At 38.1% G+C, this 26,490-nt stretch overlaps 2 protein-coding genes across 4 annotated transcripts; both read right to left on the minus strand.

Annotated features, from left to right (window-relative positions):
* Window positions 1–6,069: 6,069 nt before the first annotated feature.
* Window positions 6,070–13,454, minus strand: LOC139142418 (betaine--homocysteine S-methyltransferase 1-like). Of its 2 annotated transcripts, none has more exons than XM_070712346.1 (8): window positions 13,361–13,454; window positions 12,895–12,963; window positions 12,028–12,218; window positions 8,568–8,762; window positions 7,720–7,831; window positions 7,330–7,526; window positions 6,905–6,986; window positions 6,070–6,586 (listed from the first exon to the last, which is right to left on the minus strand). In XM_070712346.1, exons 2-8 carry the CDS (start codon window positions 12,908–12,910, stop codon window positions 6,312–6,314), a joined length of 1,068 nt encoding a protein of 355 aa, XP_070568447.1. In that variant the 5' UTR covers window positions 12,911–12,963; window positions 13,361–13,454; the 3' UTR covers window positions 6,070–6,311. The 2 variants fall into 2 exon arrangements, with proteins under 2 accessions (XP_070568447.1, XP_070568446.1); XM_070712345.1 differs by having other exon boundaries at window positions 12,895–12,934; window positions 13,293–13,416.
* Window positions 13,455–15,072: 1,618 nt separating this feature from the next.
* On the minus strand, window positions 15,073–26,444 carry LOC139142416 (betaine--homocysteine S-methyltransferase 1-like). 2 transcript variants are annotated; one of them, XM_070712343.1, is made up of 8 exons: window positions 26,255–26,444; window positions 20,524–20,564; window positions 19,686–19,876; window positions 19,149–19,343; window positions 16,981–17,092; window positions 16,616–16,812; window positions 15,890–15,971; window positions 15,073–15,564 (listed from the first exon to the last, which is right to left on the minus strand). In XM_070712343.1, exons 2-8 carry the CDS (start codon window positions 20,537–20,539, stop codon window positions 15,266–15,268), a joined length of 1,092 nt encoding a protein of 363 aa, XP_070568444.1. In that variant the 5' UTR covers window positions 20,540–20,564; window positions 26,255–26,444; the 3' UTR covers window positions 15,073–15,265. The 2 variants fall into 2 exon arrangements, with proteins under 2 accessions (XP_070568444.1, XP_070568443.1); XM_070712342.1 differs by lacking the exon at window positions 26,255–26,444 and adding an exon at window positions 24,003–24,150.
* Window positions 26,445–26,490: the final 46 nt, after the last annotated feature.

A 26,490-nucleotide genomic window follows, 5' to 3' on the forward strand; every position in this document is an offset into this window, starting at 1 on the left:
GCAGTACAAAGGTTTTAAAACCTTTGAGTTTTGAGTCAACTTGAAAAGAGCAATGTGAACGCACAATGCCGGACCGACCTGGTGCGGCGTTTTCGTCCGACTCTGGACCAAGTTGACGCTCTCTCAATCGACCTAGAAGCAGTCTAAGATCTCACAAATACACTTCCCTCAACTTAGGACTACGAATTTGTGACCAAATGATTCGATTTACTGTTTTCAATAATGGCGCGTTTGCAAATCTTTAATTTGCTGTCATACGCGGCACACTAAGAATAAGGGTTAACCTTCTCAATAGCTGAAGTTAGTTATGATGTCGGGAGGGTATCTGATCGATTTATACCTCTTTCCTTGACGAACTCTCGTATACTATTAACGTCATATAAGCTGAGCCTGAGTATAAAGCCATATTCGTTCCTCGAACAAAACAACGCATGAATAGCACGGCAAGGGATGTAGCCACATTTTGACAGTATTTAGTCCTTAAGGTCGGCGATATGTGATCTAGTACAGTCAATCTACGTGATTTTGGCATCCAACCAACCACAATTTGCAGCAGACTTTTTTCTTAAGAATGCATTTTGGAGAGGTACCCAGAACAACATGTTAAAAGTTTACTCGAGTCTACCATGGTGAAATATGTCTAATTATCATAAATAAAATACGGCCCCGAGCCGTCCGACAAAATAAAATAATTGACCAGTTTAACAAGCTATTTCAGCGATTTCAAAGTCTGACATTACGTATTTGGCATGGGGAATCATTTTTGAGATGTAATTATTTATATAGGCACGTCGTTAATTTGCATAAATCCAATATTGCGGCCAACATTCTTACAAAAGACATTTTCAGTCACATTCCACGTATTAAACAAGTTATTTCGACAATACTTTTAATACTCTTCGCATATAGAGAGCATTTGTTTAGGAAATTGCATGCCAAATCTTGTCCTTTTGTCAATAAGATCGAGTGACAAAAGATGTGCCTAATTACGTATCATTCATACTTTTACCACTGCCACAGATAACTTAGCATAACAAAGGCACTTAGCATAACAAAGACATCACTTATGACAAAGAAGCATAATAATCTAACAAATGTACAGAAACAATAGCGCGAATAATAAAAGGCCCCACTGTCATGAAATAAAGGCACACATTTGATCCTTTATTTAGGCAAATGGAACGCTGTGGAATGCTGTTGATATCATAAATGCACAAAAGATAAATGTAATGCCTGGCATTGAGAATATCCTAATCATGCTTTGAATACAATTAACCATATTAGAGTAACATTAGAATTATCCAGGGACACTATTAAGGTCATAGGGGCACTTTTGGAGTAAAAGATATTTTTCAATTCAACATATTTTGGACAAAGTCTTGGACATGTACAATAATACTATTCGTAACTGACACTTTTATGGTCACCCGGCACATATTTGAAGTTAAACACATTCCTTCAATTCTGTATAACTAGTTAAACATAGCAGAGGTAGCATAAAACCATCAGAATTATCTGGAGACACCATTCAGGTCAGGACACTTTTCGAGTCATATGTATTCTTTTCAATATCATACTTAAGCAGTGGAAGTGTACTATAAACCCATAAGTAACTAACACTTGACAGGTCACCTGGCATATTTTCTAAGTCAAACAAATCCCTCCAATAATGTATGGGCAGTTGGATATAACAGTAGAATCATATAACAATCAAAATTATCCGGGGAAACCTTTTCGGTCACGAGGACACTTTTGGAGTCAAACATATTTTCTTAATTCAATACTAAATGTTGGACATAGCAAACGAAGTGTACTGTAGTTCCATTATCATACTTTTCAGGTTCACGGCACATTTTTAAAGTCAAACACATTCCTTCAATGATGTACAAGTAGTATAATATAGTAGAGGGATCATTTAAAGGTATACTGTCACCTGTTCCAATTTTGCTACAGTTACCATGGAAAGAGAAAATCTAACGTATCACAGATTTTAAGCGGGTGGCCGCTTTTTAAAAACAGTGCCCTCACATGGGCATTTTGAATACCAAGTAATTCCCCTTTGACCATATATGGCCATATTTACATTACAGGTGACTGTATACCTTTAATCATCACCATTCCGGAGACACCTTTGAGGTTAAGAGGACAATTTTGAGTCAAATATATTTTCTTAATTTATTAATCTTTGTATATCAGAAAAACTACACATTACCAGTGCTGACAAAATTACGCTGTTAAACAAATGCTCGCAGTTGGTTTCAAAATGTCGCCATCAAAACAAATATTATTTATCAACTTTTAACACCACCTACAAATAGAATTGTACGCCCCGATAATACATAGATAAGACTGTCGAGCTAAGAAAGGATTCTTCAATGATTGCAGGATGCATGAAACTTAAGTATCAGACATCATTACTTTGTACTTGAAGTTTTTTTGTGTTATTATTCATAACGCTCTGCGTCACTTTTTGACGAGCTAGGTGCAGTCACAGTCCCATGTGGAGGGACTGTCCGACTGTGATGCAGTCAAACCCAGCTGGACACAGAAAGGCCATACTATGTCTTTGTTATGCAAATTACGAAGACGACTGGTCGTTGGGTGGAACTTTGCAACAAAGTTTCAATATCTGAACCGAGGTACTTGAATGACAGGCACAAGAAAAATGATGGCCAATGAAAACGCATTTTCGTTGCATTTTGATCATAGTGTATCAATCACAATTACACGGAAATTATGCCTCCTCTGTCAGAAGAGCCATGGTCTTTTTTTAGCACTGCTACAGTATGTCTCAGTGCTGAGGTCATGTTGTTGTCATGACGACTATCAAAATTTGCATACAACTCTGAGAGAAAAACGGGTTGTCAATAGGTCATCAACCTTTTGAGTGTCATTATCGTCTATTTTACCTGTTTCCTTGAGTATTAAAAGTGTGCAAATATTCACATCACATGACCAGCAAATTCACTTCATGGGCAGAATATTGAAAAATAGCCTATTCTTGTCCGGGTAACGAAAAAATATTCCCATGAACTAGAATATACATGGGCTACCAGCCTTTGTCACCGGGCTACCAACTTCAAAAAATGGTAGCCCAAGTGAACTACGAGGGAAAAAAGTTAATTTCGAGCCCTGAATGCACAAAATAATTAATTATGCAAATGACAGTTAATTATGCACACCGCAGTCACTTAAAATTTAGACCTTCCAATGATGATGCTATGTACCAAATTGCATGACCTCTGGTTTTAGGCAGTGACGTGAACAAAAGCTTTCTATAGAAGGACGGACAGGCGGACGGGCACACACACACGCACGCACACAACACACACACACACACACACACACACACACACACACACGGACATTCGACAATGTTTAGGTCTCTAGTCCACGCTGTCCAAAAATAGGAGCCTAACAACGATTTCGGATTTTCGAGATCATTCCCCCGACCCTCAGGCCGTAAATAATGACAGCTCCCTTTCTACAATTATGCCTAAGTACACCCCTGTAGGTTGGTCATAATAAGCTAAATGTTTGCCGAGATTATTGTTTTCGCTGCTATCATGAAGTCCTGAGAGACCGTGTTTGTTTAATCCTCTGCCTCTCAAAAAGATTGCAAACCAAATCGATCCAAGTTGGCTACAATAGGTATAACATAATACAACCCTCACGGTCTGGACAAGGCTGAGTGTTGTATTAGCACCCATTCTACAGCAAAACACCAGATCTTGTACTGCGCGTGCGTACAATCCCATGGCGCTTTCATTAAACCATCTAAGCCAGAGGAAAAAAATGACACGAAGTTCGGACTGTTTTCGCAAGATAAAATGCATCAGGAATTTAAAACATTATAACTGCAGTGAAAGCATTTGTCAAAAAACGACTCGAACGATAGAGCAGTAGTGAAGACGTTACAAAGTTAAACAACTTCATACCAAGATATGAATGAAAATTTAATAAGACTGTAAGGAAATCAATGTCAACTGAAAACATGAGGACACCTTTGGAGTCAGGGACGCCTTTGTAGAGGTGTACGGTGGGTTTCTCAAGCCCACGCACGTATAATTACGCAAATTGACAAATCCTATACACTTATCTGTTAAAAATTCAGACTGGCTTCGCGATTTTTGCACAATCTTCCTTTGAAGACAGATCCCAATAGGACCACAAGCAACTAAGCGGCATCATTTGAGTTACAATAACAACCAGCCAGTTATGGGCTAGCGTTCATTCACACATGCAGGCCTGCTGAAAAAAAACCCTCGGTCAGTCTCTCTTCAGATTCTGGGCAAATTGATTTAGAACAAAATTCAGTTTACAGGAATCTCGACAAGCAATTACAATTAACTTACCGGTGTAATATTGGAAACACAGCGCACAGATAAGAAGAAGATATCCAAAGACACCGGGCGAATATAATGCAAGTTGAACGTTTACGCACACAGATTTAGACATTTTTGATCGATAAAATTTATTTACCTGTTTGCCGACCTAGTGACTTTCTGTCTTGACTGTTGGCAAAGTTTGAATTCTTGTTGTAAGAGGTCATTATTTCAACAGTATGACAGCAATTAGGTAGTTCAAGAGCAACTTATATGACTACTAATTGTCCAACATAATTATGGAATAATCGTTGAGGAAATTCTCTATTAGATAGCAGCACCAACATCCGTGTAAGGCGTTAATACGCACTCTCTGATACTTTTTATTTTGAATTGAAACTCTCTGCAGGCTGCATATCAACACACCTAACACACGCAGACATATAAGCCGTATGTTAGCACCAAAATACAAAGGCACTTAATATTAAAACATCCAGTTTTATAAATTACGCACTAGTAATGACTTTGCCAATCAACTTTCGTGAAATGAAATTAAGTTGCTCTTTACCACGCCAAACACCTTTTTGCATACATTCGAGGAATTATCGCCACTGTATTTTTTATCAGGAGAGATTATGTGAAATGAAATTTTCATTGAGAGTACCATAAGTTACAGTAGGCTAATAGGCATTCAACAATAAATTAAATTAGTTAAATTTGACGCAATTTTGTTTGGTTTAATTTGAATTAATTCCATTGATTCAATCTTATTATCAAATGTACAATTTACGAAAAATAACATATCTACTATACGTTTGCACGACAGAGGTTTTATCGCCTATGAGTTTTAGTGAACTTGAAAAGATCTATTTGAACGTCCAATGTCGGACCTGGTGCGGAGTTCACGTCCAGCCCTGGAGCAATTTGACGCTCTCAGAGTCTCAGTCAACCAAAAATTAGTCTACGAGCTCAAAAATACAACTATTTCTCCACTTAAGACTTTGAATTTGTGCCCAAATGATTCGATTTACAGTGTTCCATAATGGCGCGTTTGCAAGTCTTTGCTGCCATACGCGGTACACTAAGAGCAAGAGTTCTATTTAGGGGAGCTCATTAGCTGAAGTTAGTTACAGTATCGGGTATCTGACAAATTTCGACCTTTTTTCAGTGATGAGCAACTCTCTAATACTATTTATTCCATGTCAGCCTATCTGAGGGAGTGACATGATCATTGAAACTGAGTCTATTTGGAAACCCAAGAACTCAGGTTGTCGAGTTGTGAAAAGCTACATTCGTTCTTTGTACAGAACAACGCATGAATAAGCACGAAAGGGATGTAGGGACATTTTGACTGTATTTAGTTCCCAAGGTCGGCGATAAGTGATCCAGAGGCAGGCGATTCAAATAGCGTGTGAACGAAGCCAAAAATCTCCTTCAGCGATCTGTTCCAGGACAAATGGTGGCCGTGCGCCTCAGTTTGAACGTAGCAACAGCTATACACGTCTTTGTAAGGAACGGGAAAATGGTAATGCATAAAACAATCGCGCATAAACCTGCTCGACTTTTTCAGTATTTTTCCTTCTAATGATTAAATCGCATGGTGGGAATTGCTTCTCGATCAGCTTGATCTGTTAACTCTACAAAAGTAAACCCATTCTCGTTAAGTCTAGAGGACGCAGATAGCACAGTCCACCGCACATGAAGTAAGAATATATTATGAAATTTACTCGTAGAAAGAAACACATTATGCTTTTATCATTTTATTAATCGCTTTGTGTTGACAAGTTCATACGTTCAGCTCTTTTGCACACTTGCACTACAATGTTGACTTCATTTACATATTTAAATCCATTCCAGGAAACTTTAGTGGAAATACAAATATGCTAGCAGTGAACGGAAATTCTCATTTCACGTAGAGCAATCATATCAAATCAGATTTCTATTCTTTAGGATGTCCTCGGATGATTTTCAAATTACCACCGTATTTCATGTCTCGATAAATTGTTGATACATAGACTGGTTCGCTTTATCGACATCGTCGTGTGTTCCAAATATAGGATGTTTTGACATGTCTAGGCTAAATCTACTCGCAGGTGGCGTCCGTCCAAACTGCTCGGCTAGGGTGCGGGTGAAAGAAGCCTGGTTGCCGCAGCATATGCCAACATAATTGATGTTCAGCTCTTTGCATTTGTCAGCAAATCTCGCGATGTCTGTATGTGAGCAGTAAACGACGTGGAGATTGACCGGGAAAAGTCGTTCGCCTGTAGCAAAAAAGAAGACATGATGACATTTGCTCCAGGGTGATATTTAGCTGAAGTAAAAATTATTATCGAAAATTTTTAAGACTAATGTTGTACAGTACACATAAAGGTGCGAGGTAGCACTTGTACGATTGAAAACAAGAGACACTTCTATGATACATGAGATGTTAGGAGCTGAAAACTGTCAAGTACATGACTAATGCACATGCCCATGCAGACGACATGAATACACCTCTGCGCATGTGCGGAACCTGTCCCCTCTCCTGTTTTTGAAATTGGCGTATGTATCAAGTAAGTATTTGATTACGTGTTATTTACCATTTGCTGGGTCTGTTATCGTCAAAAAGGACGGTTCCTCTTCCGTAGTTCTATAGGGCACGGGTAAGGCCGCCAAAGGTCCCTAGAAGTGCATCAAAATACAAATGTGTAGCAAATTGATTTCTGCGGAACCAAATGCTAAATACTTCTCTTTTCTCAACTCTTTGCATTGATCACAGATTTTGATTTTACTCGTCAAAGTCGCCGAAGCGGGCTGTCGATCAGCAACGTTTCGGCCATTTTACAGACAAATAGTTGCAAAAGCAGAGTACATTGATTATATTTGAGGTCAATGATAAAGTGCACAGCTTAGCGTCGATGATACTTTATTCAAAATGTATTTGAATAGCCTGATATGAAAATGGGTAACCATAACTGGAGTAAATAATTAAATGTTTATCTATCTCTGCACCCTATAAATGTACCTTGTATGTTTTTCTTATCTGTTCAAGTATCGGAATCATTGTTTCAGGTCCACGTCCACAGTTCAGACCAACAACGGTCGCACCGGCATCGTATAATTTCTGACAGACCTGGTCGTATGGCTCCGAGCCGAGTGTGTTGTATTTACCGTCTCTATACTCGACTGTACCCGTTGTGAGAGTTATCACGGCTGGCAGACCTTGTGGGATAAACAACGGAAGTGAGGAAGAAACGCTTACCAAATATCAAACACAAGTGTAAAAAAAGTTTTAACTATATACTACATATCATAACTAGACCCATTTTATATAATGATTGCATTCGTTTGACGAATATAAATACGCAACGAAGTCATGTTGGTGCTGTACCGCTGACCGCGGCTGGTGACTTACCGTTTCCTTCTTCTTTTATCGCCTCCAAGGCAAGCATAGCCTCTCCAAGATGAGTGAACGTTTCGCCTACGATGAAATCCGCTCCAGCTTCAACCGCCCATCGAACTTGCTCCTAAAAAGACATGATTACGGTTACTCCAGTAAATTAGGGAACACAGGGGGAAATGTATGTATGTATGTATGTATGTATGTATGTATGTATGTATGTATGTATGTATGTGTGTATCAATGTCTCTATCTGTCTCTATCTATCTATCTATCTATCTATCTATCTATCTATCTATCTATCTGCCTGTCTGTCTATCTATATCTATCTATCTATCTATCTATTTATCTATCTATCTGTCTTTCCTTTGTCTGTCTGTCTGTCTGTCTGTCTGTCTGTCTGTGTCTGTCTGTCTGTCTGTCTGTCTGTCTATCTATCTATCTATCTATCTATCTATCCACCTACCAATCTACGGATGGATGGATGGATAGATGGATGTATAGACGGATTGATGCATGTACGTACTGACGGACGGACGGACAGACAATGGATGGATGAATGAATGGATGGATGAATGAATGGATGGATGGAGGGGAGGGATAGAGGTGACGAGAGATAGATTAATGTATTAATGAATGTATAGATGGTTATATAGATGTATACATTTCTGCAGATGAAAAGGTATGATAAGACATGTTTTGGGGAGTTGTTACATAGAATTGATAATCTTAATAACTGACATCGGACAAGCGGAATAATACTATTCAACGCATAGACCCTCGAGAAACCTGCAAGGAGCGAATAGATCAAATATTAATGTCGTGCGTGGTTAACTTTGCCGTTTTTATATCGCATAACTTACTTTGAACATTTCTTTGATAGTCTTATCTTTCTCTTCATCTCCTGGAAAATATAAATTCGTGTTACAGATGTTTCCCGCCATCATTGTTCCAGTCTCGTCTGCAACCTCCCTTGCCATGCGCAGGGCGTCCATATTCATTTTCACGAGATCATTTTCTCTTCCGATGATCCGCATTTTCTCACGGTGGGCATAGTACTGTATATACGACATTGAATAAATTCCATGAGTAACTTGTGCAAAGTAACGAAAGGCCCTTGGTTAACAAGTTATCGTTGATGACACAGTCCCCACTTGTTAATGGGTACTTTAATTAGAAGTCCTCGGAGAGGATAGGGTCCTCTTCATTAATTAGGTCTGTGATTAAAAATACTGTGATACAGATGGGGCTTAATGGCCGAGAATGAGTTCCATGGTGGTGAAAACATAAAACCAATGTAGGCCGCCATCCTAATTACAAAAGGTCATTAAATGAGTCAATTAGTAACTAATTGACAGGATGTTGCCAAACATTTTTGCATCCTATCATAACACTGACAGATTATCACCTGTACCATATTTCATAAAGTTTGATGCAGTGCTTCTGGACATTCACCCTAAACACAAAAATTCATCATGTAAATGCAAATTAGCAATTAATTTAAACAATACTGCTATGTGTCATTAAATTGTATTTACAACTCTATGAGATCAACATCTGTACCAAGTTTCATCAAATTTGATACAGTATTTGTGGACATATCACTCTAATTAGGAAAGTTCATTACATATGCAATTACAAATTCATTAACATGACACTGATAAATGTCTTTTTCACTGTTAAAGCAATGTGAGCTTAACATCTGTACCAAGTTTCATGAAATTTGATGAAGTATTTCTTGACATATCAGCCTAATTATGAAAATTCAATAATTGACATGATACTGCTCCATGTTGTGAAACAAGTCTTCATACAGTATTACAGTACTGTGAGATTAATATCTGTACCGGGATACTGTTACATAACATTGCACGTCATTACACTACTGGAAGATTTACATCCGTATCACATTGCATTAAATTTGATGCAACACTTCTAGGTATTTCATACTAATTATGAAAGTTCATCAAATATGCAAATTAGCAATTAATTGACATGATATATATATTTCTCCATGTCTTCACACAGTATTACAGCACTCAGAGGTCAACATCTGTACCATGTTTCATCAAATTTGATGTAGCATATCTGACACATCACTCTAATCAAGAAAGTACATTTCATATGCAAATTAAAACTTTATAAACATAATACAGATGAATGTTTTTATTCACTGTTACAGCAATTCAAGCTCAACATCTGTACCAAGTTTCATGAAATGTCTTGAACTATTTCTTGACATATCAGCCTAATTACCAAAATTCATTAAATATGCAAATAAGGAATTCATTGATAAGAAACTGCTACATCTCTTTGGACGCCATTTGACTACTGGAAGGAAAAAATCTGTACCATGTTTCATTAAATTTGATGCAGCATTACTAGACATATGACAATAATTATGAAAGTTCATTAAATATGTAAATTAGCAATTAATTGACATGATACTCCTTAATGTGTTCACATAGTATTATAATATTGACAGATCAACATCTGCACCACGTTTCATAAAATTTAAAACAGTATTTCTGGAGATAGCCCACTAATTAGGAAAAGGAACAAAATATGCAAATTAGCAATTAATTAACATGATACTGCTAAGTGTCTGTGTACACTATTGCAGGGCCATGTGCTAAAGATTTGTACCATTTGTTTCATTAAATCTGTTGCAGTATATTCTAGACATCACCCTAATTGCAAAAATTCATCAAATATGCAAATTAGCAATTAATTGATGCAATACTGACATATGTCATTGACTGATATTAGAACTCTGTGTGAAAAACATCTGCACAAAGTTTCATCAAATTTGGCACAGTTGTACCAGAAACAGCGCTCTAATCCCGAATTATGCAAATTAGCACTAATTATGCATGCCACACCAATATAAATGGACCTGCATATGTATGCCATAGTGTAGTATCCTTGTACCAAGTTTAAAAAGAATTGGCACAGGCATATCTCAGATATCTGCATTCATGAGCCCCTATGCATGGACACAGCATTAATATTAATTTCATCCTTGAACCCCTGTGGATCATTCCTGGCGACCCTGTGGATGGATATCAAATACAGGAAAGAAAACGGCCGTCACACAGCCATTTTTGATCGAATCATTACAAAAATCAGCATGCATATATATGACATAGGGATTAATATATGTACCAACTTTCAATGCAATCGCGCCTGGCATCGCTGAGAAATTTACATGAATGGACGCACAGTCGTCAAATATAGGAAACAAAATGGCCGCCACGCAGCCATTTTAGACCAGATCAAAACAAAAATCGATGTGCACATGTATATTATATAGAGTAATCTATGTACCAAGTTGGAATGGGGAATAGCTCTTAGCATCACTGAGAAATTTGCGTGAACATACGCACCGACATCAAATACAGGAAACAAAATGGCCGCCACACGACCATATTGAATCAGATCGTAAAACAAATCGACATGCATATGTATGGCATAGCTAATAATCCTTTTACCAAGTTTGAAAGAAATCGCTCTAGGCGTCTCTGAGATATCTGCGTGAACGGACGGATGCACGGATGGACCCCCGCACGCACGCACGGACATGACCAAACCTATTAGTCCCCCGGACGGTGTCCGTGGGGACTAAAAATCCATGTGATCCAACAAACATAACGTACTTCATGCCAAATCGAAACTTTACAGGTTATGCACACTTCCTTGTCATTTCATGTGAGCCTTATTTCCTAAGTTGAAAGGACCATTAACTCTGTCTTGCGTCATCACCAGTGAAACGAGTCTATGTATACAGGTTATTAGAGTCAATAGATACCTTAATTGACATGTATAAATCAACCAAAAATGTTAAGGGTACAACGTCAACTGTATAGGACTTTTCACCTAAAAATGGATAATAGTTGAGAGTATATATACTTGAATTTACAAAGCGGTATATCTCTCAATGGCGTTAAAATGTCACATGGTGGAAAATCAAATACTTGATATAATATATTTTGCGGTGGATATTCCTTAATTTATATTTACATGTGGAGCACAATGAGTGATGAAGTTTATACGGCTAGATCAGACACAAACTTTCTCTGTGAAGGCTGTTTTGACAGTGCGCCACCAACGGAGGCGTCGAAGGCCTTCATTTAACTCTCGGGCTTCTCTGTCACCAAACTCCAGCATAATGTTGTGTTCAATGTGCACCGATAGATGATAGTTTGTACAATAACAAACCTGCCATTGGTAGACGACCTCGTAGTCAGCCAGTTTTCGAAAGTTATCTGCGACAACTGTACTACACATCGTTGTATTCACAAAAAAGGTCACTGAAGTACTCACCGTAAACGCCAAAACTACTTCACTTCCGGCATGTACAAACTCCCTATAAGCACTTCTTACCAATTCTGGATTCTCCAGAATGACCTCTGGTACAAAAGGTCCTGCCTTCAGATATCCCCTCCGTTCAAATAGAAAGAGATAGCCTTCTGCGACTATGATTTGTTCACCATCCTTTATCCTCTCCAAGAAGCCTTCGATATAAACCAGATATATATATATATATATATATATATATATATATATATATATATATATATATATATATATATATATATATATATATATATATATATATATATATATATATATATATATATATATGTATCTGTGGATATGTAGAATTATTTATAAAAAACTGGATAAAACGTAATGATTATTGATATCACTGAATTCAGTAAGCTTATATGACCGGACCGGACCTCTGCTAAAGTCAATGTAGAATAGGATGCACTTTTTTATTACATTATCTATGACGGTATCATTAAGTGCTAGTATAGGTGGCGCCATTTTGTACGGCAGTTTTGAATGTGCCAACCACCACCTTGTGATTTACGTTGAAACTAGTGATGATAGGAAAGTCTTACACTTGTACAAACTTGCTGAAATGTTGCCATTTAGCACATTTCTATGTAAGAGAGATGAAAGTCTAAAAGCAATTTTTGTATCCAAAATCAAAGAACAATGGATAAGAATATTAAGTTGGCAAAATTTCGGTACAGAGTTACTAATATGCAAGCAACGAATTGCGCCATGGAGCAGAAATGCTACCGTTACGTCACCTATAGCATGTATGGAATCATGCACTGAGGGCACCACCGCTTTGAGTGTGAGAATGATTCATTGAAAACACAGTAAATCTGTACTTACCTTTTACCTTTGCCATAGTGACTAAGAATAGCTGTTGTCCCTAACGGGGGAAAACTATAATTGGGTAAACTTTGACCTTTACCCTGCCCGGAGGCATAATACACTGTGTTAGTTAAGGTCATGCGCATCAAAGAAAGACCTATGACAATGTGACAAACGTCTGTGACGTATTTCGTAAATGATCGAGAGAATTTCAGATTTGTCACGCTGAGAGGAAACTCCGGTTCCCTTATTGCCTTCACTCCATTGCGGTCTCATGCAGGTCATTTGTAAGGACATCCGCCCCGCACTCGTTTTAGAGTTGTTGATATCGGGAGTCGACAAATCCTAACAATGCTCTCTTAAAAAAAAATAAATAATGATACCGTTCTTTACCAGTTGTGAAAATATGGACTTACCTGTACTCTTTTACACCTCCGGTACTTTGAATGAGTAAGCTTAAAAAGGTGGTGTTGCTTTCTCGCACTAGAAACACTACGCAAAGAGCAGACGTCTTCTCCGATTCAGGAGCGCAAGCCTGGGTATGGAGAACACTACCGTTCGATGGTGTATAATGTTATGCGACCCTGAACTGATATGCCAATTACTCAGTTCGTTTATCAGTGTTTAGGTAAACAAAGATATTTATTCTTACCACGGTGTTCAGCTGTCAAGATTTCAGTGTTCTGTGATGAATTGCTCCGCGAACCCCAATACTATTTTCTCGATCGCTTGTGACCAGTTCTTCCATCTTATTATGACACAGTTCCATCTTACAACGAAATATTCAGTTATTTTCAATGTGACTTAAATATTCTCATGATTTGTTGTCTTTCTTCCTTTGTGTGGTCTTACTTTATGTATCAAGCTATTGCTTTTGCCAGGTCACCTTTCCACACAGCATCTCGAGAAGGCTATTCGTAATTACTTTTGAAAGTAAAACATGGACATGATCGTGCATGGCCTTAGGTACGACCATGACGTGGATAAAAGTGCATTTACAGTGCAAATAGACAGAATGATATGATTCTTATAAAATCTATGAAAATCCATACACGCGTGTCTCACAAATAAAAACAGAATATTGCAAGTGACTTTGCGAATATTTCTGTACAGGTTTGGTAAAACCGGTCACATTCGACCTCCTCAACGAAAATCCTCTATCTACTCATCAAAATCATTAGGTAAAGGATTAAAGCCGACCAGAGCCACCAAGTTACCCATACATGTAGAAAATTTCTGCCTGCTAAAAACTTTATCGGCTGCTATTCGGAACCTGGGTATATGGTAACCTTAGACAGAAATCCTTGGTAGGTAAAACTTTACGAGCACGCGACTTACAATCCCAACAGCTTCTATAAGAGGACGCGATTTTAAATGAGATTTGATGAATCAACTCGTCTTGATGCTATCGAATCTGCATATTGTGACTTGAAATACGTCGAAACACGGATGCAAGTTATTGAAAAGCCTTGTTAGAGTCGCAGTTTCGACACGCTCCTAGCAAAATGTATCTGAGAACGACGATTGAAAATACATCATACAGTACTGTAAAAGCAAATTCTACGCCAGAATTTTCAACTTTACAGGACACAAAACTTAGGGTATTTTGTAATTTCTGGTTAATAACCAGAAATTAATAAAGGCTCCTGGCAATATTTGTTGGTTAACTATGTTTTTGTTTACCTTTTTGTTATATTTGGATTGTATTTAGCCTAAATTCAGGGTCTAAATAGAAGTTGCTCTCTCGAACTGTGCGAATCCAACGTTCTCGTACATTGATACTGAGCAATGCCACTATCACAGTGTGGAAGGCATCGACGGCCTTGCCAAATTTAGCAAGAACACTTCACCCGGTGTGCTCAATCAGACTGCCTGCTTTATGACAATTCTCGATGTACGTTTTAGAATGTTGGCAAGCATGGGACTATTATTCGAACAGCAAGGCGGAAATACAAATAATCACTGACAGGCCATCAAACAGTTCGCAAGGCACAGCGAAAAACCATATAACTAAGTGATCAACATAAAAATACAATGATCACTTCTAAAAATAATCTCACGGGAATACAACGCCGCCCTGTTATGAAATGTAAATAAACACCGAGGTACTTTTATAAGTATACGTCACACAAATTTTCTGCACATCCCACACAGTAGACACAAAACACACAAAGAGAAGAGGCAGATACGAGAGCATTAACACCCAAGGGATGATAATTAATAAAGAATCCGTGTACAAAAATTACTTTATCAAGATGGCTTTGAATTCTAGAGTATCAAACTTGAATGTCAATTTTCGTAAAATGAAATGATGTCAACATCGAGGTGCAGTTTGCAGTGTGTGCGTTGGGCTCGCTGCGGTCCTTTCTTTCGGATTTCTTTGGAGAGCCTAGATATTATCAGCACGTTTCTTCTCTCGGTCAATGAATCCTTTAACATTAGACAGGTTGGATTTATCGACAGCATCGTCGGTACCAAAGAGAGCATGCTTGGACATGTCTGCACTATATCTACTCGCTGGGGTCTTCCGACCAAGTCGTTCGGCGAGGGCGCGGGTTAGGTAAGCCTGATTGCCGCAGCACAAACCGACATACTTGATGTCCAGGTCTTTACATTTGTCGGCAAATCTCGCGATATCTGTACGCGAGCAGGAAACGACTTCGAGATCGAGAGGGAAGAGTAATTCACCTACAGACAAAATATAATATTTTCATCACGACAAAATTCATTAAAAATTCATGTTTTAATTCAGCATGAAATATACGCACGCAGTATTAATTTTATTCTTTTTTATATTTAAAAATTCTATACATTGTTGAAGCATTTTTTCTTATCTGACAAATGGCATTCAATAATCCAACAGCATCATTAAAAGTAAACAGTGTATTAGTTAATCCAATTTCTGTAGAAGACGATAATCACAATGCGCACATACATGCGTGCTCCTATTGGTCCATTTTACTATTCCCAATTGATAATGCGAGAGAAATTTTATTGTTTGGACGCTATTTACCATTGGTTGGGTCTGTCATCATAACAAAGGAAGGCTCCTTCTCAGTGGTTCTATAAGGTACGGGCAATGCAGCCAATGGTCCCTGCAATAGCATAAACTTACAAAGGACATTTTACATAGAATGAAATATATAATTCGTCACCTTGCGTATTGTATGTGTGACTTGATTTTGACCAGCTTGTTTGCACATGTCCTTCCAAATATTTTGACCAGGATAGCTATTTAAGACCCCTTTAACCTATACTCATATGCTGACGACCAGTTTAAAAGTGTACAAGAAAACTACAACATATAAATGATACATGGCAAAGGTTTTCGGCTCTTTTTGTTCCAAAGCCTGTTTTACTCAATAAATTATAGTTTTTGAGTACACATATGTCAATTGTTTGCTATCTATCTATCTATCTATCTATCTATCTATCTATCTATCTATCTATCTATCTATCTATCTATCTATCTATCTATCTATCTATCTATCCATCCATCCATCCATCCATCCATCCATCCATCCATCCATCCATCCATCCATCCATCCATCCATCCATCCATCTATCTATCTATCTATCTATCTATCTATCGATCTATCTATCTATCTATCTATCTATCTATCGATCGATCTATCTATCGATCGATCGATCGATCGATCGATCGATATGAAACCTTGGTAAAACACCCACTACTTCATCATGCATGCACATGTACGTGACTACGCCCTCACCACTCTACCTTGTATGTTTTTCTTATCTGTTCAAGTATGGGAATCGTTGTTTCAGGTCCACGTCCACAGTTCAGACCAACAACGGTCGCACCGGCATCGTACAGTTTCTGACAGGCCTGGTCGTATGGAACCTCGTCACAGGTAATATATTTGTCATCTCTGTACTCGGCAGGTAAAGTTGATAATGTTATCACACTCGGCAAGCCTTGTGAGCGTGAACGTTTGGAGTGAGAAAGAAAGATTCTCGTGAAAAACAAGTCAATCAACAATCTTTTACAAAGATCCTAATCGATTCTTCGATGTTTCAAGGCTGATAGATAATGTCATATAACCAACATTGCACTCATTTAATTATGTATTTCGGTATACGTACCGTTTCCCACTTCTTTAATTGCTTGCAAGGCAAGCATTGCCTCCCCAGCGTGGAAGAATGTTTCACCTACGATGAAATCCGCTCCTGATTCAACAGCCCACTGTACTTGTTCCTTCGGAAAAACAATATATATATATATATATATATATATATATATATATATATATATATATATATATATATATATATATATATATTCTCCCAGTATTTCGAACGAGTGTGACGTCATCGAAGACGAGGGTTCCCCAAAATAGCGGCAGTATCCCTCCGAGACTGTAGGCGAGGAGGGATACAGCTATGTTGGGGGAAGCACGAATTTTCGATTACGTCACACGAGTGAGGAATACTGGGAGATTATATCTTCATCACATATATAGACCCAATCATTTTTATTCCTGATAAAAATTACTTTTTCCTGCGATGTAATTTGGAATTTATTGTGTCAGCGTGGCGGAGTAAGTTATTCGTTTCTAGCTGATTTGGGTCACGGACGCGCGCTCTCAGTCACAGTGTGAAGTGGTATTTCCAAACGGTCTTTCTCCGTCGGATATTCTCGCAAAAATTTGAATGGATATAGCCGTCACGACCGAGGATAGGTGAAATGAAGATGATTAGTATCGTCAGGTGCGGCATTTATGTGAAGTCAAAGTGATAATATCAAAAAATGCTTCGAAATTTATAGTGGCCGTGCCATACATAGCGGCGATTTGCTTTCCCCAGTTTAGTTCTACTGTACAGTACTGCACGATCGATCGAATCCGATCCGGGGATCGAATACTCTCTAATGAAGTCGTCGGCTTGTCGACACCGTTTCAAAATTATGTCAAATTTTGACTTTGGGTACAACATGTGAATAAAACCGCAATTAATCTGTACATCACGTTGTTGTCGTTGTCGATTGTTTATGCAACGTCAGTGCATCTGTTAAAACACAGAGAAACATGGACAGAGCGGCAACGCTTGCATGCCTTTTGTTCCATGGTCGTCTCGGTAGACTATTGGCTTTTCATATCAAAATGAGCTTCAAAGGTGTTAAACTTTTTGGAGGCTTTGTTTGTGGTTGATAATTACACGAGATTATGCGAAAAATACGACGAGATGGCATCGTACTGCCAGTCGCGTAGCAACCATAGTTACTTTGTGAGCTCTCAGGCCAGAAACACTGCTTCACGCCAATCAAAACATAACACGCCAGCAGTTTCATAAACATGTCCTTCCTTGACGCACGTGTAAAAGACGGTATGACTGACCGTAAACCATTGAGTAAAACGAGACAGTATCGATAAAAGACTTTCAAATTTGGTTCAAACACACTCATTATATATTCATAAAAATATGAGAGGAGTTTTTTAAACGGTAAAACTCACTTTCCTGAAGCTCTAAACACTCCCGTTTTCGCCAGCACGTCAATTCCGCTCAGCACCACACGACAACACACAACACAAACTTTGCCGAACATACTTTCGCTTAACAATTGGCGAAAATCCGAAAATTACCGAAGGATGCATGGTCGGCACTCTTCGGAAAAGAGAGGCGAGAGCAACCTGAGGCGAGGCGAACATGGATGGGTTACGTAACCGCTTCACGCCTTAAACAATACCCGTTGCCACTCTGATTATGTTCCTCTGTGGTTAAAATAAATGAATGTCGCGAGTGTGATGCAGTACGCGATACGAAGATCGCTGGATCGATCGCGTTCTCAGCTAGAGCTCATACTGTTTTTAAACTTTGGGGATTAGCCTCATGCTGTGAACTTTGCCGTTATTATGAATGGAACCAAACAATAAACTTAACATTAAACGAAGCAGAACAGCAAAACATTTCACATTTTCCATTACATGTTCATTCGAGCCAGCTAGTTATCGTTTGTTTCATGCATCTATTTGTGTCACTGTTAATGCACTTCGTCTCGTACCGCGGCTCGGATTGACGAGTGCACGATCAGAATTGCATAAGTGTATGGCAGCGCCATTGAAATCCCCTTTTACACCTCCTTGATAAACCCTCTACTGAAATTCAACGTCAATAAAATCCTTAGCCGATGCTAAAAGTTTCATCAGTTACTTGACAGCATTAGTTGTGGATTTTGTATATGCGATTCTTCCCGTTCGCAGATAACTTCGTCAATTTCGGGAGGTGACCCAGCAGTTAAAAAATCTACAACTTACTTTAAACATTTCCTTTATATCTTTATCTCTCTCCGGATACCCTGGACAATATACATTTGTGACGCAGATATTTCCCGCCATCAGTGTTCCAGTTTCGTCTGCAACTTCTCTTGCCATGCGCAATGCGTCAACATTCATCTTCATGAGTTCGCTTTCTCTTCCAATTAGCCGCATTTTCTCGCGATGTGCATAAAACTAAAAAATAGAGATACTTCATGAAGGTAGATAGACAGGTAATTTGATGATAAAGCAAGAGATAGACTGTGACAGTCTTGTATTTCTACTTGCCATGCTGTGCGGGGAAACGGACGTTCATCTTTTTGATAGACACAAATGTTCCCGCGTTAAACACTATACTAGTAAATTTATCAGTGTCTCTACTAACTGCTTCATCTGATTGCAGATGCAGAGATCCCTTAAACGGTTGTTGAGAAATATTAACTATCTCTCATACACTTTCATACATTTACGGTACATTGGCGCACCATATGCACTCTTGCTTTGGCTGGAAGAAAACAAGGAGCCTGAAGTACTCACCGTGAATGCCAAAACCACGTCACTTCCGGCATGTACAAACTCCCTATAAGCATTTCTTACCATATCTGGATTCTCTAGAATTACCTCTGGTACGAAAGGTCCAGCCTTGAGATATCCCCTCCGTTCAAATAGAAATATATAACCTTCTGCAACAATGATATGATCGCCATCCTTTATGCGTTCCGGTAAACCTTCGAAATGATTAAAAGGACTTGGTATTAACCGTTTGTTCTCTCTCTCTCTCTCTCTCTCTCTCTCTCTCTCTCTCTCTCTCTCTCTCTCTCTCTCTCTCTCTCTCTCTCTCTCTCTCTCTCTCTCTCTCTCTCTCAGGCACTCAGTTGCTAATTTCAGTGTCCGCGTTTCTAGAGTGTAAATACCAAAGCTAAAACTTGTCTATTATAACCCAATGCGTTCTCTTGATCGGTTCGTCACCTTGAAGTTTAAGGATCGGAATTCAACCTGGCGAGTTCGGAGACTAAACAACGCGTAATTCATAAAGACTCTAGTCACAAAAGGCCGCTGAATGACCGTACATGGATACGCACGATTGTGACAGTTTACATTATTAAATTGTTCGATTTTACATTATTTTTCCATTATTAAATTCTTAGACGCTTCCTCCATAACTCTAAAGTGTATAATCGTACTTATTTGAAATTTCATACACAATAAAGTTATTCTCGTCAAATAGGAGTAAGTTTCACATCACCCTACTCCATCCATTATAATAAATTGTCTTTTTTGTGAACATAATTGTTTGGCTCGCAAAGTTGCTACATATTTCCAAAAGGCTAGCCACAAACTATTACTTATTCAACTAGATGAAATCTTCACCAACCTTTGACCTTCGGCATCTTAATCTACGGAGATATGTTGTCCCTAGAATGGATGACATACATGTTTGCTGGTAAAATTTGAGTCACGGCTTTGGCACAAAGAGTCAACGCAACTCACGTGTGGGACTGCACAGCGTAATATTAAATTGTAAATGTTATATAATCGAAAAATTTCCTTTGTGGTTGTACATAATCCAAACACCAGTAGTCGCTCACTCGATCAATCAAATATTGTGAGTTAAAAGCATTGATCTTATGGAAAAAAATTGACATTGACTGTATATTTGATTTTTAAAGTCTGTTCTACTGTAGAAGTTGTATTCAGTTATTCAATTTTTTAAGAAATAAAGCTGAAATTTACCCCTTTCAACGAAAGTACTATCTTAGGGAAGTATGCGCCTCGAAAGTGAAAGATTTAAACTTTTGCTCAAACTTTACTCTAGAGATCTTCAGAACATTCTCTTTTAAAATCAAGATTAAAAATCGGGGAGCACCGTGAAAAATTTGGCACGAGAAACAAAGTACCCAAGATTTTCTGATATTTGAAATATTTAAAATTTGCGATTTTTGAAAAAAAAATTAAGACCGTAAAAAAGGTTCTTTCATCGAGAGTTTAAAATGAACATTCCATGTGATAGATCAGAAAACACTTGAAAAGTTTGAGAGTCCAAATATCTTAGTGTCCTCGAGGTACATTATTCCTTAATTTAGAGTGTCAAAATCTGCTGTGCTGCGGCTTCAGAAGCGGTATGTGCAAGCCTTTTTAGTATTTAGAAAGACCAAAACGGTATGTAAATATGTTTTCTATGCACCGGAATCATACATTGTTGTATGTACACAGGAGTGCAGAGCACGCTTAAGAACTTCCGTATGTGACCCCTATGGCTGCATTCGCAAATACTGGTGAGAGAGACTGCGAGGAATTCGGGCGATTCGAAAATTCTGGCGGTAGTAGGGAGGTAGCTCCGCGTATAATGGGGACCTGAAGATATTTTGTTTCTCTTTTATGTTTTATATTTTCCTTTTCCAAGATTTGGTAGGTTATTCAAAGAAAAATGAATCACATTTTATGTTATCTAATGGTTCTAATGTTAGTAATAATTAAACAAAATCATGAACATTTTTGAATACTGGACAGTCAACATTCTGTAGGGATTAGAACAAGAACTGAATTGTTAAAGTTTAATACAGCTACTGTCCTGCTACTGCCTACGGACAGTGTCACTGTCAGTGAATACCAGTAGTGAGATTGATAGTTCAGTAGTTGAAGAAGACTTTGTGTCATATACGGCTTGTGGCAGTGACATATACTTGTACACAAGGTACCAGGAGACTTGACAGTTACAAGAGATTTTTGGATTCTTGCGTATGAGACTAATCAAATATTAAAGAAAACATATGGGGTCACCATATTTAATTTTCTACAAATGTATAATGAAAAGTCACCGTTTTCACAAAAAATCACTGACAATCAATACATAAAACCATTCATTTCAAGTTCATGCAGTAAGTGAAATTTTCACATTCTCATCTAACAATAACATAAAAGTAAAACTTTGAAAGTAAAGACTCCACTTTAAATGAAAAAAATGTGTTGCGAAATGTAATCGTTTATTTTTCATCAAATTTACCATTATTAACCCCAAAATTTCAGTGATTAAAACGTTTATTTGATGGAGTATTTTAAGTTTCCATCATTGTCAATTCGTGATACTTTTCAATGGCCATCTAAGATATATTGTCTAGTACTTTTGAAAAAAATATTTTTTGGTAGGTCACTGTGCTCAGTTTTCATAATTTGGCAAAATGTAGCCAGGAATTCACAATTCGCATACTCTGCCATGATCGTCATTTTGTGTACTCTTCAGCAGGTACCATTAAATTGGCCAGAGTTGCATTAACTTAAATCGGCTTGAACTGATAAATCCACAAAGTACACTGATTTATTTAAAACGAATGAATTCAAGAACTTGCCTCTACAAACTGCTGATAAAAGGTAGTGTCGAACATCTCCATGCAGAACTGTGCAATACATGTTTATTTTTTCTGTGCGTACATTCCTAATAAATATACCGCTATATGATAATATTGGGGACTTGAAAAATTGATCATATATAGATGGGGACTTAAAAGTCTTGGGCGGTAATGAGGGGTATCTGAAATAAATAAAATTTCAATCTCCAGCCCCTTCACCATTATTTGTGAACGCAGGCTTATTGGCCATTTACGTAGGAAGGATACTTAAGCCTAAAACTTTCAAAATCTTCAATAACAATCATGTGAATCAGTGAGTATGAAGTGTTTCAGTAGATACAGATACACATATGTAAACACTGAAAATATCATCGGCACCCTAGAGTGCTCGATGAGCATCCGATGCCAAAACATACAGTTGTATAATTAAACAAAGCTGGCTACTGACAAAGTTGGCGTACCATTCTTGACTGTCTTGCACAGAATTGGTTTGGGGCTGGGTTCCTTTATTTAATTAAATTAAACGAAGTAAAACCAAGTTGCCAATGACGTTTATCTTCATTCGATACACCAAAAAAACTTTCAAGAGGTTGCCATGAGAAAAAATGTTGAACAGTTGGAGGTGACTTGTTGTTGCAGATACACTTCGAAAATAAGGCGTACAATGACTCCGAAGGAGGTACGTCTTCGTGAAATCCATACACGTAACTTTAGGCTGTAATATTTCATGCAAAAAAGCAGCGCCACAGCTCGGGTCACATTGACACGTGAATCATGCTCAACAGTTAAAGGTCATCAAACGTTGCAATACCCCTAATAACCTCTGGGTCAGACATGGCAACCCATCACATATAACAATGATGAAACGCCAGTCTAGAGATCAAAGATCGAAGACATACACAATTGAATGTCAAAAAATCAACTGACGATATTGGAGGTTTCATTCTCATAATTTCGTCAAAGGTCATCGACAGACTAAAAAACAGGGCAATTTCCTTTGCGAACTTTGTCGATCGTCGTCCAAATCTGCGTTTAGTACCCTTCATTTTTCTGCCGTATCGCAGAAATTCAACTCGAAGAACGTCTGTGGTATTTACTCTCCATGAATTATAACTCGATAACTTACATAGATTGGCAAAGAGCAAGTAAACATCTTTGTCTGTTATCCTTAATATTTGAACTACGTAATCAGACTACAAACGGTATATCCGAGTCGTTTTACTGAACACTCGATGCAATATGCCATTTATTAAACATGGATATGACTTTATGTGTAGTTAGGTTATATTGCAAACGTATCTCCGGTTCTGAAAATGTTGTCCATCTCAGGTCGCATATAGAGCAGTTCTTTTATAGAAGCCATTACAATTCAATGTCCTGTTTGTATCCTGCACATGTGGACGGTGGCCAATCAATGGTTTAATATTAGTAGACGGCGGTAAGGTAATGACCTGGATTTCATCCAAAGTAATAGATTGGTTCTGTTCGAAATGCTTAAGTGTCTCACCTGTATATTCCTGCTAGTGGTATGCGCTATTTGTCTTAACTGTAAAACTAGTCCTTTGCATGAGAAAGTCCTGCAGTTACCATAGGCAGTCTACAAAATGTCAGCGCCTGACATTTAGGTCATGGACTACGCAATCTCTCTGAACAATGCTCTACGACCTCGCATGTCACGGATGTTGATAAATAAGTCACTTGATCTTTTAACCAGTGGTTAGATCACATGGAACTTAGCAATGTGGTTGCTGTTATTTGCTAATGGAGTCAAAGAACCGTAACTATTCCTGTCAATCAGTCATATTGATGTGTGAAAGCGTGAACAAACGTTTGTCTTATTCAGATGCGCAAACTAGACGCCTATGGTTTAATTGTGTCTACCCTTTCCCAAGCAAAATTCGCCCTAATCGCGACATTACGATCACAGGGGCATTTGGCGAATGCACGCACTGGAACATATAAAAATGTTTACACACGATAGTATCTGGACCATGAGTTGGTCGAGGGGATTACTCTTTGCCTGCCTATGGAGATTAAAGCGAACCGAGACCGTAACCACTGCTGTGACAAGGGCGCGAATAAAAATGACAGTTACGATGTTGCGTGATAAAATACTTCGGTGACATCTTACGATGAAATTTAGCTACTCTTAAGGATTTTGCGTCAAATTGGTCCCGAGCTCGTGACCAGCCGAGTCGTCGGTGATTTGTCTTTCAAGTCGGGATATCAGTGTATGTTCGAATGTCTCTCAGCAATTATCATTTACAAATAGGCCTACCTGCACTTGCAGAAAATGTTTAACCCTTTGAGCGCCAAAGTCTATTTTTGTCCCCTTTATAAACTAAACCGCAGTCAATTTTTCTCAGATTTTGCCAAAATTTGAAGAAAAAAAAAATTTGAAAATGAAATTTGATGTCTATTTGGTCCAAAATTATTAAAAAAAACAGAAAAATTACAAAAGATTGGTAAAATGTTGCACTAAAATTTTGGCGGGAAAAAATTACAGCGCTCGAAGGGTTAATACATGGAGGCTGCCTATTACAGATGGATTATGTACAATAACGTTAGCAGCTTTAGTTAAAAATGCAACGATATTTTGTCTCCCATACATTTATACAACGTTGTGATCGTTTTCGGCTAAAAAATCGAACAAGGCCGCTGATCTCAGTAAATACTGACACGAGCTTTGTATTCAACGTGTCACCAAAGGTTATTGATCACAAGATATGTAAAACAAGGCCAGACAATAGTCTACACGATGAATGCCAGCCAATACAGACCAATGTACAGGGGGCAAAGAGACGCACAATAGGGCACAACCTCGTTTGCACAACTGAATGACGAAACCAACGACTTAAAGGATATTATAAATTTGAAGGTCAAAATCGTATGTTAAAGATATTCAAATGCTTTAGTTTATCACACTTCAATTATTGTTCGTTTGTGTGGAATTTTCGTGGAACGGAAGTGTTGACATTACAAAGATTGAGCGTATATAATACAAGGCCTTGACATTTGCTTATAACAATGTAACTTCATGTTATGGTACCTTATCACAAAAAGTTGGTTCAGCGAAACTGTCTAGAATTATCGCGAAAGCGCTCTATCATCATCGAGGCTTTGAAAACTGAAAATATATTATCTTGTTTTATGTGGGACTTGTCTGAACCCCAATATGTAAAATATGAATATCGAAACAAATCATAACATGCATAACAAACTTTAGAACAACAAGAGATGGATTACAGTCTTTGTCAAATTGTGGTGCAGCACTTCTGAATTCACTACCAAGACAGATGAGAAAGTGTACATTGAGTTACTTGCTTTAAAAAGATGGTGCGATCATGGCTTGGGCCTTTTTGGAAATGTACATGGTGACGAGATTAACTGAATATTTGGTGAACTTTCCCTTTAATTTATGTTTACATGTGGAGCGCAATGGGTGATGAGATGTCTACGGCTAGATGTGATGCAAAATAAGGATTAGGGTTTGCAATATGTTACGCGCAAACTTTGTCTGTGGAAAATGTTTGTGACTGTGCGTCACCAACGGAGACGCTGAAGGCCTTCATTTAAACTCTCGAGTTTCTCTGTTACCAAACTCCAGAATAATGCTGTGTTTGTACAATAAAAAAACCTGCCATTGGTAGACAACCTCGTAAAGGAGTTTCTCGGCTATTCAGCTAGTTTTCGAAAGTTATCTGCGACAACCATACTGCACATCGTTGTATTCACAACAAAGATCAGTAAAATACTCACCGTTAATGCCAAAATTACTTAACTTCCGGCATGTACAATCTCCCTATTAGAACTTTTTACCAACTCAGGATTCTCTTGAACGATCTCTGGTACAAAAGGTCTAGCCTTCAGATATCCCCTACGTTCAAATAGAAAGATATAACCTTCTGCGAGTATGATTGTTCACCATCCTTTATCCGCTTAAGAAAGCCTTCGAGATAGACCATATATATATATATATATATATATATATATAT

Source organism: Ptychodera flava, chromosome 10, assembly GCF_041260155.1.
Source record: "Ptychodera flava strain L36383 chromosome 10, AS_Pfla_20210202, whole genome shotgun sequence".
Lineage (NCBI taxonomy): Eukaryota > Metazoa > Hemichordata > Enteropneusta > Ptychoderidae > Ptychodera > Ptychodera flava.

What these genes read in the sequence shown, in the direction of transcription:
- LOC139142418 (XM_070712346.1), bottom strand. An exon ending in CTATCAAAGAAATGTTCAAA is followed by an intron (nt 7,832 to 8,567) that starts GTAAGTTATGCG and finishes ATGTCTTTTTAG; the next exon opens with GAGCAAGTTCGATGGGCGGT. An exon ending in GATAACAGACCCAGCAAATG is followed by an intron (nt 6,587 to 6,904) that starts GTAAATAACACG and finishes TTTTTGCTACAG; the next exon opens with GCGAACGACTTTTCCCGGTC.
- LOC139142416 (XM_070712343.1), bottom strand. An exon ending in AGATAAGAAAAACATACAAG is followed by an intron (nt 15,972 to 16,615) that starts GTAGAGTGGTGA and finishes ATGCTATTGCAG; the next exon opens with GGACCATTGGCTGCATTGCC. An exon ending in GATGACAGACCCAACCAATG is followed by an intron (nt 15,565 to 15,889) that starts GTAAATAGCGTC and finishes TTTTGTCTGTAG; the next exon opens with GTGAATTACTCTTCCCTCTC.